This window comes from Cervus canadensis, chromosome X (genome assembly GCF_019320065.1).
Source record: "Cervus canadensis isolate Bull #8, Minnesota chromosome X, ASM1932006v1, whole genome shotgun sequence".
In the NCBI taxonomy this organism is placed as follows: Eukaryota; Metazoa; Chordata; class Mammalia; order Artiodactyla; family Cervidae; genus Cervus; species Cervus canadensis.
Window position 1 is genome coordinate 110,139,810 of NC_057419.1, and position 18,532 is coordinate 110,158,341.

Sequence of the window (18,532 nt, forward strand, 5' to 3'; positions counted from 1 at the left end):
TTGAGTGTAATAACAAGAAAATGATGTTTTAGTGTGGCTATTATTACTGTAAATGATTTATAAGACTCACTTTCAGAATAGATAAGAAATAACTTAGAAGCAGAAGCTGACCACTACTTAAATTGCTATAAAAATCATACTGAGGATCTATGAAAACAAAATTGGGGACCAAGAAGTATTTGTCCCCATGTAGAAGAACATAGGTTGAAAATGATGATCATACTTTAAAGTCTAAAAGAAACTGTCACTAGCCAATAGCTAGACAGCTATTCTTCATTTCTTCCAAGGATAAAATAAGAAGACAAAGTTAAATAGACTTAAAAGTTATATTGAAATGGATTAGGAGTAACTTCTTGATATTAGAAATCATTTGAGATGAGAATGCTTTAAGGGGAAAGTTTCAGAAGCTCCCTTAAAGATTTTATTTAGTTTGCAAACAAGTTTTTTAAAGGAAATGTTTTCTGGTTATTAATCCTGAATTCTAAGAAGGCGTTAATCTAAAATGGTAATATTATGAAGAGTCTCATGAACAAAATGGAGAAGGAAATGGCAACCCACTCCAGTACTCTTGCCTGGAAAATCCCATGGACAGAGGAGCCTGGTAGGCTACAGCCCATGGGGTCGCAAAGAGTCGGACACGACCGATGTGACTAAGCACGCACGAACAAAAATCAAATCCCAGAAAACAAAATTTACACTGTACCTCTTAAAGCTTGAAAGTGGTCTCTTTACGGCAAATAAAAGTTTTATTATGCATTACGCTGCCTTCCCTCAAGGAACAGGCAAGAGATTTAACAGTGTTTTTCTGAATGAATTAATGGATCATTGACTTATGATGGATTGCCGTGAAGTTAAATCTGATGTCATGAAGGACAGCTGTCTATAATGTTTTCCCATGCCCCAAATCACAGTATTCCAAATCCATTTTAGTGGCACTTACCTGTTTAAAAGATTGACATAAGTGGCAAAAAGAAATTTTAAATTGTAGTAGAATATGGAATTAAATTGATTTTTCATTGTAGCACCTTGTGATAGCTTCCCAAATCTGTCTTCAGGCCAGACGTCACATGTAAATGAAATAATCAGAAGTAAGGACATATTTAGCAAAGTTGGGTTACTATTAAGAAAAACATATTATTTCCTCTTATCTTCTAGGCAAAATGGATCTGACTCCCGATTTACCATTATTCTTGATCGAAGATTGGATACCTGGTCTTCTCTCAAAACATCTCTCCAGAAAATCTCAGTAAGTACCAATTTATTCTATAGTAACTTCTTATTTTTGTTTTGCATTATACTTTCTGTTTGTGGGGGTACAGATTATTTTTATTCTGATGGAGGCTAAAAAAAATAGATGGAATGGAGAGGTGGGAAACTAGAGAGAAGAACTGGTAAAGAAGATTGAGCTGAACAACTCTACTCAATAGAAAACCTTATAGTAAAGAATGAGTAGTTAATGGTTCAAGTTGAGTGAGAAGAGATTCATGGTCTCCTATGCCTTTCAAAGCAAGGCAGTTTTTTATGTGAACTTTTTATAAAACAGCAATAACCATGTTGTATACACATTGTATATTGAAAAGTATAAAGAAGGAGGTTTAAAACAATAGTTAATAATCCAACCATCCAGAAATAAGCACTTTTTAACATTTTGGTGTGTATCTTTCTAGATTTTTCTTTCCCCTGGGACAGAGAGGGTACGGAGTCACCTGCAAAATGATGTATCTCCCCAATTAGAGTCTAGTCCCCAGCTCCCCAAGACCCAGAGAGTCCCTAAAGGAGACAGTATGAGAGATGCAGTCTTGCCCACAGCTGAGATGATCTTTTTACATTATTAGGCTCATCTGGATATTGTCTGACAGTTCTTTCATAGAAAAGAGGGAGGTGAGGAACCCATAGGCTCTTCCTGAGCTGGTAAGAGTGGGGCTGTCTGTGGAAGTGCCATGTGGTCAACTTGCTCTATCAGACCAGAGAAGCTGGGAATCAATCCATGTTTTTCTTTGAGAGTTCAGTATCATCAGCCAATGAAATTCTTCCTTCATCTCACAACCAACGGACACAGAGGCCACACCCACCAGAGGCAGTTGGTTTAGTTGTGAAGCCAAGACAGAAATCTAAGTTGCTGGACTTCTGAACCAGTGTTCTTTTTTGTTCTACTAACTTGCTGACGAGTATAAGAAATACACTGACACACGGTATCATGAATGAGATCATTATTATTTTCATACCCATTATGAATTATTCTTCATCTTGAACAAGTCAGTATGGTAGTTTTTTTATTTCTTAAAACAGAGGAGAGAAGAATTAATACCAGATTCATGAAAATCACCAAAATAAAATAGTAAAACGTCGAATTTATATAATACATTTTTGCTTTTTTAAACACTTTCACATTTATTAAGTAATGTTGATTCTCTCTGTTTCCTGATTAAGTCCTATGGGTGGATGTCTTTATAAATTGTCCTATAGATGAGGGAATTATATTGATATACAATATGCATTTTGGAAAGGTTATGTGATGAATCCAAGGTCAGATAGCTAGATAACCAGAATTGAATTTTCATAAATTCTAGTTGGTGACCTTTCCACTTGCTGCTTCCTATCATTTTCCAAACGACTTGTGGATACACAAATACATTAATAATTTTTTTTAAGAAAAAGGTAAAATTCCTTTGGAGAGAATACATCTGCCCTCCATGTACTACAGACTCCTATCAGTGGGGCTGAATGATATTTATCCAGGTATTTATCATGCCCTGGCCTTTAGGATCAGTCCTTGGGCTTGTTGAACAAACTTTAGTTCATGATAAGAATCAATTATTTAACACTAAATATAGCACTTGTCATAATAAGGCATTTTTAAAATCACCCAGCCCAGCTTTTTTTTTTCTTTTTGGCCAAAACTACTTGTTTGATGAAATTAATTTTCACTGAGTGACTGGTTGGCATATGGCGTCAGTTTTGAAACTGGGTCTTGATACTGCTTTGCTGGTGGCTCAGATGGTAAAGAATCTGCCTGCAATGCGGGAGACCTGGGTTCCATCCCTGGGTTGGGAGGATCCCCTGGAGAAGGGAACGGCTGCCCACTCCAGTATTCTTGCCTGGAGAATCCCCATGGACAGAGGAGCCTAGCAGGCTACAGTACATAGGGTCACAAAGAGTCGGACGCGATTGAGCGACTAATCACAGCACAGCACTACTGATTTGGAGTCAATAAAGGAATAATGACTTGTTTCTTGGAAGTGATGCTCCCCTTTCTGTTTCCTAGGGATGCTCTCTCAGTGGGAAATTGAGAAGTCTGCCCAGCAAAGAGCTCTGCATCCAAGGTCCCTTTATTTGCATAATTGCCAGGCAGGAGTGGGGGTGCAGGTGATGAGGACATCTGACTGGCTATAGATTAGTTTCAGCGTTGTTTTATTTAAATATTTTAAATGTTTCTGCTTATGGTATAGACTCTATACCCATACTTAAAAGCACATTAATTATATCTCAACCATTGGACACTGTTTGCCCATTGGACACTGTTTGCAGTAGAGGTAAATATTGAATACAAGCTAATTTCAAGAGCAAAAGTTGACGTTCAGAAAGAATTTCTGGTGAAAACAGCCATTGTATAGATAGGTCTAACTGTCTTTGGTATATTATTTTAAACTAGTGTCTGTGAAGTAATTATATGATTCAATTTGAAGACCTTAATTTCTAGATTCTTAAAGAAACTATGCAGTTAGGCTATACTTCATAATGATAGGAGACTATATATATATATATATATTTTTTTTTTTTTAGTTACATGTTTTGGGGAAATGTTCCTTCGGTAGAGAATCCTACCCGTCTCAGAAAGTTTGTATGTTCTGTTCTTTTTAGATTATCATCGGGACAAAATCCCACAAACTATTAACCTTTCCCAGGCTTAAACCCAGAATAGAATTTAATAATAATAATAATAATAAACAGAATTGAATTTCAAGTTACATAGGGGGATAGGGCAAGAATAAAGATATCAGTTAATACTACCTTCACAAAGATTCTTAGCATTCCACCTTAAAAATCAAATTGCGCAGAGAAAGCCAGCCCCATCTAGCCCCTAAGAGGACAGTTTTTTTTTTTCTTCTTCCTCCACTCTTAGGAAAAGCCTGATCTTCCTGAGCAGTCCAGCACCAGCTAATCCATGAGGTTCAATCAGGCTAAGTAATTGGGGGAATGTGTGGACTCTGAATTACAATGAGCAGTAGGAAAGGATCTGTCAGCTGACTAATCGGAGATAGTGGGTTTTTTTTTTTTTTTTTTTTTTTTTTTGCAGCGCTGCCAGGGTGGTAATGGAAGCAGCCACGGTAGCTTTGTTTGATAAAGATTTTTGGCTGCCGCTTTTAAATACTACCTAAGACGCAGCTCATATTTCATCAATGTTGCATTGACAATTGGAAAAGAAGCGTGTTGTTGTGTATAGGCGGGATGGCAGAAGCAACTCCCCCGAGAGGCAAGATGAGGTTCAGAAGGAATGCGGTAAGGGCTCTGCCTGCAGTCCTGGAAAGCCCGTTCCCAAGTTCAAGTGCAGGAATGCTGCAGCATGGTGCTATAGCACAAACTGCTGAATGGGGCTTTTCAGGATGGAGGGCGAGAGTGGAGACTCGGATTTGCGTGGATTGCATTGATGTGATTACTGTGATATGGACGTAGGGGAACGTTAAGGCATCAAGATCTAAATGTGATCAAATTTATGAGGAAGCATCCTTCGTCATGGTATTTATTTAAGAGTGTATGAACAATATTGACTCATTTGGCAGAGTAGCTTAAAGTCACTAGTTATCAATAAAATAATATCGAACAAAAGGATTCATCCTTCTTTTCACCATGGACAAGTAGATTATGGTATCATGGACAGATCTGCAGATGACTTTATCAGTGTTTAAAAAGGCTACATGTTACTGGACAAGTGAAAAAATGTTAAGTCTGATGATTTGAATTCTTTCTGATTTCAGGTTTTCCTCAAATTAAAAAAAATTATTTCCCCAAATTCAAATGTTAAAGATGCAGAATTCTAGCCCATTGACTACCTTTTTTTTAAAGGAAGAAAAAGAGTGACTCACTGTTATTTATAAGCTAGAATTTAGAAATCTCTTCTTTCAGATACATTTTCAAATTTTCCCATCATTGGTTCACTTATATACCAGATTCCCAGCAAATTTCAGATGGGCTATTTAGATGTCGTTTGGAGAAATGTGAAATAACAATAGCTAATTTAATAATTAACTGGTCATCAGCCCAGTTTTCAGTGCTGCTCTTTTTCTTTCAAAACTTAAGATAATGTTATTGATGCTATGATTTAAAATAGAATACCTGCTTATTTAAATAATCAAGGCAACACCAAAAAAATGAGAGAGTGACAATCAGTCATAGAACAGAATGACACTTGGAATCAAAAGTAAGATCAGGGAAATAAACCAGTAAGAATTTTACTCTTGTTGAATGACAGTGAACATCCATGGGTGAGTAACTGGTTTATTTTCTAATAAAGTTCTTAGCACAAGATAGTATTTTAAAAATTACAGCTTAGGATATGAATCTTTTTATTTTGACAAAATTGTATCTCCAGCTCTACACATGATTGTGTATTATGGGAATAATAGCTTCAGATTTTTAACAGACAATTTATGGTGCACAAGAGATGCCCGTGTATGTGCTTTGCAATGTTGGGTGCAACTGACATTAGTACTTTCGTTATAAAAAGTAATTGACTTAAGTGTTAAGAAGATTCCTAATTCCTTTATATGCATAGATATTTTCTCAGTTCTGAACTTGGTTTCCTGTATATGCATGCTTGCATGCTCAGTCACTTCAGTCGTGTCTGACTCTTTGTGACCCCATGGATTGTAGCCTGTCAGGCTCCTCTGTCCATGGGATTCTCTAGGCAAGAATACTGGAGTGAGTTACCATATCCTCTCTAGGGGATCTTCCCGACCCAGGGATTGAACCTGCATCTCATATGTCTCCTGCATTGTCAGGCAGGCTCTTTACCCCTAGTGCCACCTGGGAAGCCCTTTATGTTTATACACACACCTTAATATACACAGAAATTAATGCAACACACAAGTACTTAGTGAATAGGTATATCTAGTATTGTGCTACAGACAACATGGGTTACACAGGTAAACGTGGAATGGCTACAGAGCTGAAAGAGCTCTCAATCTAGTAGAGAAGGTAGGACATGTTCATAAAAAACTATTAAATAACTATTATGAAAGAACTTCTAGCTGGTGGGGAAGGCCTCAGGAGATGACATTTGTTTGGACCTTAAGGAATAGCATATGTGTCTATTATCTTTCTTGGTGTCTTTCCTCTCTTTTTCTCTCAAATTAATTACTTGAAGTTGTCTGTAGGAACAGCTAGCTTGAAATGAAATTGATTGGATCAAGTCTAAAGCCTAGAACTATAGTGGAAGACAGATTTGTTCTGCTTGCATGGATACAGCTTGACCAGAGTGAAAAATTTGCAACTCAGCTGGTGACACCATGGTTTGACTTGGAAGAATCTCTGGTGTTGGGCTGATTCTGGAGGCTATGATAGGTGGCACCTGGAAGGATGGTAAAGTGGCCTTAGAGTCCACGGATAGGCTTCTACTGGCTACTTGATGGAAATTGCAATGACCGTGAACAAGTGAGGGGGGCTGTTGAGAACGGATATGGGACAAGAAGGGTGAGCCTTAAGGAAAGAGCATTGCTGGGGAGTGTCCTACGCCTGAGGTCACTTGGCAAGGGATTTGGTGATCTGTGGAGTAACTCTTTCTTTCTGTACTCTTTCAGTGTGGGAAGAATGAGTACAGAAGTAGCTCACAGCATTGGAAACTCTTCTCTGTAGCTTGAGGTCATAAGATTTTTCTCAGCATATTCTAAAGTGGTAGTTCCAACCGTATTGAGGTCAATCACATGCCAGCAACTCAGTATTAATACTCTGTAATGATGTGAAATTGTAATGGTTTTGTTCAGTAGGCTCCGTGATGCTAAATTGTTTCAAGCATTTGTTTTGACTGTTAGTTTTTGTCCCATTTTGTAGATGTCAAGGTCAAGTTATTCCTAAAGGTAAGGCAGCCAGTCTGAGCATGCATTCAGAGTGTGCGTTGTGAAGGATGTGTCTGAAAAGGGTTAAGTGTCCTGGAAAGAGCTTGGCTTTAGGATTCAGGTTGGCCTGTGTGCTCCTAGCAAGCAGTTAGTGTCCCACTAGCAAACAGTTAGTGTACCACGCTGTGCTTCAGTTTGCCCATCTGTGGAAAGGCCGTAATACCTACTTCACTGCAATGTTACAAAGGCTACATGGGATAATATACGTAACAAGCCTGGCGCGTATGTCCTAGGCTTTCAGTAAAGGGTTCCCTGTTACTGTGACCCCATTTCTTTGCCCTAAAGATGAAAAGGAAAGGCTCTAGGAGTATAAATTGTTTTTATAGTAAAATAATCAAACTTTTATGTGGTATCAGCCACTTGTAAAAGTTTTTAAAGAAGTAGCTAGGATAACTGAAAAGGGGGCAGAGGGTGTGTGAAAGGCCTGTTTTAGATGCTGCATAAAATAACATTAAGCAAGGTTAATTTCCAGGCTTCAGTAGTGAAATGTATCAAGTGATGCCTCTGGTCGTTGTTATTGCTGTGCTAACTGTCATGAGGCCATATAGTTGGGTGATCTGAAGGCAGGCATGAAGAGAAGGGATTCAGTGTCTTCTCTGCGAGGGGAAGAGGAGAAAGTGAATTCTTTGCTCCTGCTCCTGAATTTGAAGAACCGGTAGGAGCTGCTCCTCAGGGCTGGGGTGGGGCCAGTCTCAGAGATGGAGAAATGGCTCTGATCCCTGCGAAGATGGGCAACATGTTCATTTTTACCGAGGCGCCTTTAAGCAGTCACATGTTGGAACTACAAAAAAGAAAAAAAAAAACTGCCTAAACTAAACTGGTTTTAGGCAACCAGTGCCTAAAACTAATGTCGTTTCCTCTCTTATGCTGCATGCTTTTTTTTTTTTTTTCTATAAAGAAAAACGCAATCAAAGAAAACAAGGCTGGCCCTTGCTCACATCCTTTTGCTTTTTTGACAAGCTCTCAAAGACGATTTATAGTTTTAAAATCTAGGGTTTATTTGGGCGAAAATAGAAACTGTGCCTTTTCATGTTTATATAATCAACCAGATTAGAGATCTGTAAGGAAGCATGCTGGAGAATGTAGGAACATCGTTTCCCCAAACTGAATGGGAAAGCTCAAAGGTCTGGAGCTGTATTTGCAAAGAATACACTAGAATTTCTTGAAGAATTACTTAGCATCACAAAAGCTTAGCGTATTAGTTCCCTGTTGCTGCTGTAACCAATTACTACAAACTTAGTAGCTCAAAATAACCCAAATGTATTTTACAGTTCTGGAGGTCAGAAGTCCAAATGAGTCTCACTGGGCTACGGCCAAGATATCAACAGGGCTTCTGAGGCTTTAGAGGATAATGTTTCCTTGACATTCTAGTTTCTAGAAGCTGCCCACATTTCTTAGCTCATGGCCCTGTATCACTCTGACCTCTGCTTCTGTTGTTACATCTTCTCTGATTCTAGTGCCTCCCTCTGTTTAATAACTCTACTTGTGATTACATTGTTCCCACCCTGATAATCCAGGATCATTTCCCCATCAGAAGGTGAGGTGAGGTGTTAGTCGCTCAGTCATGTCCAACTCTTTGCGACCCCATGGACTGTAGCCCTCCAGGCTCCTCTGTCCATGGAGTTCTCCAGGCAAGAATACCTGGAGTGGGTTGCCATGTCCTTCTCCAGGGGATCTTCCCAACCAGGGATCAAAACTGGGTCTCCCACATTACAGGCAGTTTCTTTACCATTTGAACCACCAGGAAAGCTCTGAAGATTCTTAACTTAATCACATTTACAGAGTCCCTTTTGCCTTGTAACATATTCACAGGTTCCAGGGATTAGGATGTAGACATCTTTGGGGAACCTTTATTCTGCCTACTACACTCAATTCCTCCAGTTGTGAAATGAGGGTAAAAACAGAATCTACTGCAGATAAATACTTAGCATAATGTCATAGTAATGCTCACAATGAGGAAAATTTTCATAGTAGTCACTCAATAAAAAGCAACACTCCAACCCATGGCCATTGAGCCAATCTCCTGTCCCTGCCTTAAGACTTTGAGAGGCCCTGAAGACATATAAATTTATGGACATGTGTATATATATATGTGTGTGTGTGTGTGTGTATGTATTTGCTGGAGAGAAGCTATGAAAAGTCATTCATATGAAGTTGTGGATTTACTGCAATTAGTTTGGCAGTCACTTATTTAAATCTGGGATAAGTGAGTGGGACTGGGATCAAAAAGTCAAGTGTATCTGATTCATACATGGGATCTAGTGGACATGAGGGATAGAAACAATATACTTGGTCTGAACTGTATAATTTAGTTTTCTAAAAAATGTAACTCTGACAAATCAAATGAACTGTTTGAGTGCCATCCAGTTGTTTAGTAGTTTTGCCTACTAAATAATAGCTGTTGCCTACAAGTTATTTATTCCTTCAAATGGCTTAGATTTGAGAGTAGCTATCAGTTTAATGGATCCATGTATTCTAGGAAGATTTGCATGGCGGCTCAGTAAAGATTCTAAAATTATCATATAATGAACAACATTGCAAATGTGATTATACAGGCAATAAATGAAGTGTTCATCCTTGATAGTGCTTTTTCTTTAGAAATGCAAATTTAGTAGGCTTTTTGTGATAAGCAAATCACTGAACATTTTGAAGGAATTAAGGGAGGAGAAGGTATGATAAAATAATCAGGAAGTTTTACTTAAGAATGATCTGATTAGAATGTAGAAATATTTTTAGAAGCATTTTATTCAGCTTTCAATGTTTATAACTAACTATTTTATCAAATAGAATAACTGATTTAATAAAGCAACCAACATGAAATCCCTGACTTAGGAGCAGCTGAACACCCACAAACCCTGCCTGAACTCTCTTCCCCATGGATTCTGTGGACAGTGATTCTGCGTCTCTTTCTTTTCTGCTTTGTCCCCTATTGTGTGATCAGGGGCCTGACTGCTGGGACAGCCTTGTTCTCCTAGGAGTGGCAGGATAGAGACCAGGGCCTGACCTTGGGCAGAGAGTTACCACATGGTCTTCTCTGTTCCTGTAGTATCCTCCCCTACCCCCACCCTCAGTTTTGGAGGGGGGCGAGTATTCTAGGCTTTAAGTTGGTCACCCTGGGGTCTCACATCTAGAGATTTCTAATGCAATACCAGAGAATATGACACTAAGGAAAGTCAGAGAGAAAAAGACAATGAAACCATATCAACCTAGAGTCCATGAAAGAATAAAAATAAGAGTGCTTTAAGTGTTGGCAAAAGTAGGGTGCTTTCCATTCCATTTATTTATTTATTTATTGTTGCAGTGAGTCTTTATTGCTGCTTGGGCTACTCTCTAGTTGCAGTGAGTGAGGCCTACTCTTCACTGAGGTGTGTGGGTTTCTCATTGCAGTGGCATCTCTTGTTGCGGAGCACAGGCTCTAGGTGCTTCACAGTGGAGCACAGGCATGGGCTTCAGTAGTTGTGACACGTGGGTTCAGTAGTTGTGCCTCCCGGGTTCTAGAGCACAGACTCAACAGTTGTGGCACACGACATGTGGGATCTTCCTGGACCAGGGATTGAATCTGTGTCTCCTGCATTGGCAGACGGATTCTTCACCACTGAGCCATTTGGTAATCAAGGTAGCCCCTTGATTCCATTTAAAAGTGAAAAAATAAGTTGAGTCAAGACAGTTAAGTATAATACTAATACTGGTAATTTGCCCATGTGAAGAAGGAAAGACTTAACTCCTAAACTGAATATTTCAGGGTAGAAATAGAATTAGTGCTCTCAGTCTAGAAATAGGTCCAGTTCTCACAAGTCCCTGTCCGAGTTTCCCCTTAAGCAAGCCTTTACCCATAGCCTGAAAAACCTTTTGTCTAAGTCTACTTGTCCTTAAGTCCAAGAACCCAAAGTAAATTAAAAAAAACCTATCTTATTAGTTTTTTTAGGGTTGACAAAATAGCTTTATATTTATTCTTTCTTTTAATTTTTATAACAACTATGGGAAGTATTGTACCATTCTTAGCATAAACTAAAATAGACATTTGTACATAATAGACAGTGAAGAACAAGGAAGCCTGATGTGCTGCAGTCCATGAGGTCACAAAGAGTTAGACACGACTTAGCAACTGAAAAACAACATAATAGACAGTAGGGTATACAGTATCATTGGGATTCTGTCTCTACTGCCAGTTCTCTATACTTGTTTTCTTTGTTCTTTGAAATAAGCTTCCTCTGGCTGTAGGGGTCATGGCTACCAGCGGCCCTGGAACTGCACCCTCAAAGTTTCCTTCCCTTAGTGCTAGTTCAAAAAATGCTAGTGTGAGACTTGGATTCTGCTTACATCAGATTTTCATCCCATGACAAATCATTGTGTGTTAGGAGGGCAAGGTCATGTAGAAAGATAACAGTTCTCATTAGGAACAATATTAAGATTAATAAGAGACTGTCTTAGTCTTTATGGGCTGCTATAACAGAATACCATAGACTGTGTGACTTATAAACAACAGAATTTACTTCTCACAGTTCTAGAGTCTGAAGCCCAAGGTCAGGGTGCTGGCAGATTCTGTATCTGGTGAGAGCTCACTTCCTGCTTCATAGATGGCCATCTTTTCTGTGTCCTCACATGGCTGAAGGGGTGAAGGAGCTCTCTGGGGTCTCTTTCTTAAGGGCACTAATCCCATTCATGAGGGCTCCACCCTCGTGACCTCATCATCTCCTGACCACCCACTCCACCACCAAATACCTTCATATTGTGGCTTAAGTTTCAACATAGGAATTTGGTGGGGAGGGGATGTAGAATCTCATGGGAAGAGAGGGTAGTGCAGACATGGCCCCCTAGAGGAGTGATCAGTTGGATAGCCATCCCAATTTGTGTCTGTTTGTAATCATTGTTTAATTTACTGATTTAAGCTTATGCTCCTTTCTTTTTCCTATTTGTGTCACACTCAGTTCTCTTTCCCTCGCTTTAGTTGTCATTGCCACTTGTTTATGTTTTTATCACCATCTCAAATTGAATTTAAAAAAATTCCACTTTTGAATGTCATTTCAGAGTCTAGGTTTTATCCCTCTATGAAAGTTACTCTTTTTTAAAAAATAGACTGTGTTGTTTAGAGCAGATTTAGGTTCACAGTAGAAAGTATAGACTTCCCATATATATCTGACCCCACAGTATCTTATTAATTTTTCTTTTGTAGTTTTGTTCCATTATTAATATTTCAGCATTCCTGAAAGATGACTGTATTTAAAGCATTTTGAGCATATTTTGCTTTATTATGCTTCAATCTGCTCTTTTGAGGCTGATGACTCCCAACTCTATATTCCCAGTCTAGGCTTCTTTCCCTCCTCCCTTGTACATCCATTTGTCTGATAGACATCATCTGGTTGTCCTGCTGACCCTTACAACCCAATAGGTCCAGGGATAAGAATCAGTATCTTATCCCCCTCCTGAAAGCCTGCTTCTCTTGTGTTCCCATGTCAATGAGGGTTGTACCATTTACCCAGTTAGTTACTCAAGCCAGAAATCTGGAAATTGACTGTCATAGTCTTTCTTTTCTCATCAGACATATCGAGTTATCGTACTTTGCACATTATACCTCCTAAATTCTACCCTTTTCCCTGCTGTTGTTGCTCCAGTTCAGAAACTCATCATCCCTCACTTGGATGACTGTTCCAGCATGCAAACTCATCTGTTTGCTTCCATTCTTGTCCATATCGAGTCCATTCCCAAAGCCAAAGTGATCCTCCTAAAATGCAAATCTAATTATGCTGCTCTGCTACTTAAAAACCCTTAAGAGTCTCCCCCTTGCATCCAGGAAAAGACCCAAGGTCTTTCCTGGTCTAGATCCTGCTCATCTTTCTAGCACCATTTCTGGTGACTACATCTCTCCACCCCGCAGCAGCATCTTCCTCTAGCTTTCCTGACTGGGACCTCTTGATGTAATACAGACTTGGGTACCAATTCATACTTCACCAGTTGAGCCAAGTTATACTTAAACTCTCTGAGCCTCACTTTATTTGTAAAAGCGGATTTCCTAACTACTTTGCAGGATTGTAATGAAGAGGAACTGTAATAATGTTAGCAAAATACTTGGCATACAGTAAGCATTTGAATGTGGTGCCTTATTACTTATATCAGGCCATATTATTCCAGCCCTTGTGAATTTTCCTTAGGCTCCTCCTTGTCTTTTGCACTCTTTCATTTAACAGTTACTTCTTGACCACCTTCTATGTGCCAGTATTCTAAGAAGTTGGGAAACATGGATGCACCAGAAAAACAGTCTGATCCACTTTATTCCTCTTTAGGCAAGACCTTTTTGACATTCTTAGGTCTAGGATGCTCTGTGTTACCCCTTCCTGTTGTATGTTATTCTAATTCCCTTGTTTCATTTGTCAACTTATCATGCTATAGAGTAAATGATGCTAATGGACTCTAGACTGTCATTTTCTTGCAAGCTGGGTTGAGACTGTACATTATTAATTGGTGAACACTGAATGCTAACAGTGCCTGATAATCATTCACTTAAATATGTGGAGGAAACATGTAGAAGATATTTGGTGAATGTCTCTTGGGTGAAATAAAAATACAAGTCCACAAAATGGTTTTCTTCCATTGTTTACTGCAGGTTTCAGTATTTCAGCTCCCTTTAGGCTTTTAGGGCTATCCTAGAAACCTGCCTCCTGATTCTGTTTTGCAAGGATTAAAAACAATTTAAGTACAAAAACAACCACGTTTAAAATGAAGCTTAAGAATATAATTCTTCATAATGTGGGATTGACTTCAGTGTGAGAAAATTCCAGGCCACAAGCACTGCAAGGATCTGACCTGATGACCTTACATTCATTTCATTTCTATTTTCGTGTTTTAAGATGTTATCAACATCCATTTTTTAAGTTTTATCTTTTCAGTGGTTTTTATGACTTTAGAATTTGTTTTCTTTCATTATATATTTTTTGCCATGTGCTGACTCGAGTGCATGTTTTGACAGTTTTTTTTCTTTTTTCCTGTGCTGTTTTTTCCCTATAGTCTTCATTCCCTGGGAACTTGCACTTGGTTTTGGTCCTTCGTCCCACCAGTTTTCTCCAACGAACTTTCACAGACATTGGATTTCGATTTAGTCAGGAAGATTTCATGCTCAAATTACCGGTAAGAATATATTATTTAAGTGTTTTGACCCTTTCTCATGAAGAATTTGTATCATGTTGTTATTCTACATGTGGTCACAAGCGCATGTAAAAGAAAAAAAATTTAGAATTTGTCTTCCAAAAATGTAAATTCAAAATGCCTTAAAGTCTTCTGCCCCTACTGTTAAAATAAAGGAAAAGATTAGTCAATTTGTAACAAAGCAGTTTGTTTTGAAAAAAGATGTTAAGTCCCATATGTTTTATATGTGTGTGTGTGTGTGTGTGTGTATTTGTGTGTGTGCATAAAATCAGGACATTTTATTTTTAGAGAATAAAATGAATGTGTGTTTTATGTTTTTGACCTCCCATGAACTTACATCCTGAGCAGTTCAGAGTAGCATTTTTTTTCCAGAAGATATTTTTATACACTTTTAGTGTTGGGAATAAGGGTGCTCATAAATTTTGCTACTTTTGCAAAGATTCCCTCATGATAAATTATAATTTACTACAGAAAGCCCTTCCTTTGTCGTGGGCTTAACATTCTTTCAGAAGGTTGACCATGGACAGTGCAAAATTTTTAGGTCAGAGAGAATCAGGTGTTTGGGTTTCTATGGAGATTACTTTCATTTTACAGAGAAATATTTTGTAAATGAAAACTATTATTCCCTGAGGGAAGGTAGTGTATCCATGTGTGTGGGGATGTACAGGAGAGAATTGTTAGAACCATTTATAAAAGATAAATTTCTGCTAAATGAATGCTAAAGTTCATTGTACTGTTGGCTGTGTGGAGGAGTGCCATGAAGGGCAGTTAACGGTATCTTTCTCGCTTATTTGTATAGGTTGTTATGCTGAGCTCAGTTAGTGATTTGCTGACGTACATTGATGACAAGCAGTTAACCACTGAGTTAGGCGGCACCTTGCAGTACTGCCACAGTGAATGGATCACCTTCAGAAATGTATGTCTCTTTTGCCCTTACTGTAGAGCCTGTAGTTCGTGTTAGCTTTGAAATCTAGTTCTAGAAGTTTTTTTTCTTTCCTGGGGAAAACAGATTTCTAGGGTTCCTATTTTTCAAAAACATATAATTCAACATCTTGATTTTCTTGCTTAGGAAATATCTAGAAATGATGAAGAGTCACTGAGGATGGCATTTAAATGAGAGGCCTAGGGAATAAGGAGACCCTACTCTGCCCACCCTCTCCTGTGGCCATGTAGTAACTTGAAGAAACCAAGGGTTTGGGTTCAAATCTTAGCACTGCTAATTTTTATCGATATAACTTTGTGCAAGTTGTAAAAGCTCTCTCAGCCTCAGTTTTTCCAACTATACAGTGGGAAGAATAAGACTCTATCTCATTGGGTTATTGAGAAGATTAAATGAGATTACAGATGCACCATGTTTGATACTGCCTGGCCTATGGCTTGCTCTCAGAAAATGAGAGTCATCTTATTAATCTCATCAGTCTAGTGATTCTCCTGGGGGCAGTTAAATTTGTAGCAAAAATGCCTTCTGTTCTAGAAATGTATGGATAGGCAAGGGCTCTGTGCCTCACTAGGGTGAATTTGTCATATAAGGGTCTTCTAATTCCAGAGGTATGGGAACCCTTCTGAAGGAAATAATGATATTTACTTAAATCAGGATTTTATTTTCCTCATCTTTATTTTCATTCAGCAGTCCTGTTCATGCGTATGAAAGTGAGTCGTCAAAATAAGCAGTATCTTGCCTTTAATAACCTAGAAAGCTAAAAATAAAAGAGCAGACGCCTTCAGTTACATGGTAAACAGAGGGTTTATATGGTCTCTAAATGTTGTCTTTCTTTCTCTAAGTCACTGATTTTGGAAACAAAATGAACAACCAAACCTTACTTGACATTTTAGGGCAGCAGAGCCTTTGGGGTCACAATTTCAAATCTTCTCCAGAACTTGAAATGAATTATTGTGACTAATGTTCCTCTGTCATCTTAGTCCATCAAATGCTAGCATTTGCTCATAAATGATAATAAAGTGGCTTTGATGTTCTCATGTCTCTTCAGAAGTAGTTATTATAAAACAATTGTGCAATTACAAAATTAAATAGAATAAGGAAAACACAAAGTTTTGCCAGATAATAAAACAATTACTCAGTACATGGCATATTTAAGAAATAGTTTTCATCATTGTTTGAGAAATAAGTACAGATGTTTAGATATTCAAGAGGTCTCTTCACCTCACTAAGTTTCTTAGGGGCTTAGATGCAAAGTTAAGGTTCATTGTCAAGGCCAATGCCAACTTTCCTTGCAGAGGAGATGTCATAGTATATGTCTTTGCTGTCATATCTAAATGAAAGTTAATATAGTTGCTGGTCTAGGTTTTGATATGCTGGCCAAGTTACCACAGAATTAAGAGAATCATGCATGGGCTCTTTGCAGGCTATAGAAAATTTTGCCCTCACAGTGAAAGATACAGCTCAGATGTTACAGTCCTTTGGAACTGAACTGGCCGAGTCAGAACTACCAGGTGACATTCCTGCAATAGAAGAAATTCTTGCAATTCGTGCTGAAAGGTACCACCTGTTAAAGGTATGTCTGATAGGGGAGACAAACCAAAATTTTCCATGGTCTTTCTTTTGATAGAGAGGTGTTGAGTGTCTATTTTATACAGATAGCTGGGTAGGGAGACAGAAAGAGATATTTATATGGTGTAAAGCACAATATTAAAAAAAGAGGAGTACAAGAGGAGGATGTCCTGGATATGTTGAATTTAAGTGGCCCTTTTTTTGAAATGGTACCCCTCCCGCTTCCCTCTCCCTGTCCGTAACCACTAGTTCTCTATCTGTTTCTTTTTTCACTAGTTGGTTTTACTTTTTAGATACCACATATAAGTGACATCATATGGTATTTGTCTTTCTCTGTCTGACTTATTTCACTTAGCATAATACCCTCCCAGTCCATCCATGTTGTTGCAAATGGCAAGATTCTATTCTTTTTTAATGGCTGAGTAGTATTCCATTGTGTGTGTGTGTGTGTGTGTATATGTATACCATATCTTCTTTATCCAGTCATCTGTTGATGGATGCTTAGGTTGCTTCCATATTAAATTAGAACTTTCTTCTAGTGAGAGGAAGCTACAAACTGAGCCTTGGCGTACTTCTGCCTATAAAATTGGTGACTGTAAATCTGTCTCAATAGGCAGAGGCTTCTTGGAGATCCTTGCAGCTTTTGGATTCCATGGTACTGAGGTAGTTCTTGATTTTTCAGTGATGAAAGCAAAGGCTGTGCTAGAACTATTCTATTCTGCATCTGCTGCTGTATGCTGCCTTCTACCCAGCTCATTCAGAATAGGTGCCCAGCAGGCTGACACTTCCTGTTTTGCCTTTGTACAGAAGGATATCACAGCTGTAACCAAAGAAGGAAAAATTCTGCTAACAAATCTGGAAGTGCCTGATGCCGAGGGTGCTGTGAGTTCAAGACTTGAAAATCATCAGCAGACTAGTGGTGACTGGCAAACTATTAATAAGTGAGTAGTATTCTTTGGGGTTTAGAGTTACTTATACTTTTGAAAGGGAATTATATATTTTTGCAGCTACCTGTTAACCTGCAAAAGTATTCCTGGACCTCTGGCAATCAAGCTGAGAACTCCTCCCCGTGTTGCTCCATAGAGATTAGTTTGCTCATAGGGGAGATTCTGTGGACATTGATAGTCTCTACCTGGACCAAATGTCATGGGCTGTGACTTTGCCTATAATTCTTAACATCCAAACTAGGGTTATCTACCTACCTGCAACACAAATCATTGGTTTAATGATGATTTTGCTTTGTTAAGATTGCTGACTCAAGTACATGATATGGAAATAGCTTTTGATGGATTTTGGGAGAAACACCAGCTAAAAATGGAGCAGTATCTGCAACTCTGGAAGTTTGAGCAGGATTTTCAAGAGGTCAGTTAAAACTTTTCTTGGGTACAGTTTCTTTCGTTACGTTGGAGATTCTTACTCCTTGATCATCAGAAACACAGTCTCACAAGATGCAGAATGCTCATGTATACCCTCAGAGAGGTGAAAAGGAGGCAAGTGTGAGTGCACTTTGACTTAGAATGAAGAAACAGCTATGAAAATGCCAACACTTATACTTCTCTGGCTCAGACTCATTTCTTATGGGAAAGCTCTTAAGGGGCTAACATAGATGACAGGGGTAAAGTTGCTGTCTCCATTGATGTTTGATATTCAAATGTATTTTAGATATAAAATACTTTCAGACTATGGGTAATCTGCCAAGGGAATAATACTAACTTCCTTCATGACTTTTAAACTACCATCTACCTATGCTGACCATATTTAATATGATCTA

The 18,532-nt window shown here is 38.5% G+C and overlaps 1 protein-coding gene across 1 annotated transcript in view; it reads left to right on the forward strand.

Moving 5' to 3' along the window:
* The window catches only part of MCF2 (MCF.2 cell line derived transforming sequence), a 117,853-nt gene that overhangs the window by 36,724 nt on the left and 62,597 nt on the right, over window positions 1-18,532 (forward strand). The window contains exons 4-9 of the mRNA XM_043459816.1: window positions 1,156-1,246; window positions 14,115-14,234; window positions 15,052-15,168; window positions 16,616-16,765; window positions 17,569-17,702; window positions 18,009-18,123. Of these exons, the coding sequence (XP_043315751.1) occupies window positions 1,156-1,246; window positions 14,115-14,234; window positions 15,052-15,168; window positions 16,616-16,765; window positions 17,569-17,702; window positions 18,009-18,123 (727 nt within the window). The remainder of the gene's footprint in view (window positions 1-1,155; window positions 1,247-14,114; window positions 14,235-15,051; window positions 15,169-16,615; window positions 16,766-17,568; window positions 17,703-18,008; window positions 18,124-18,532) is intronic.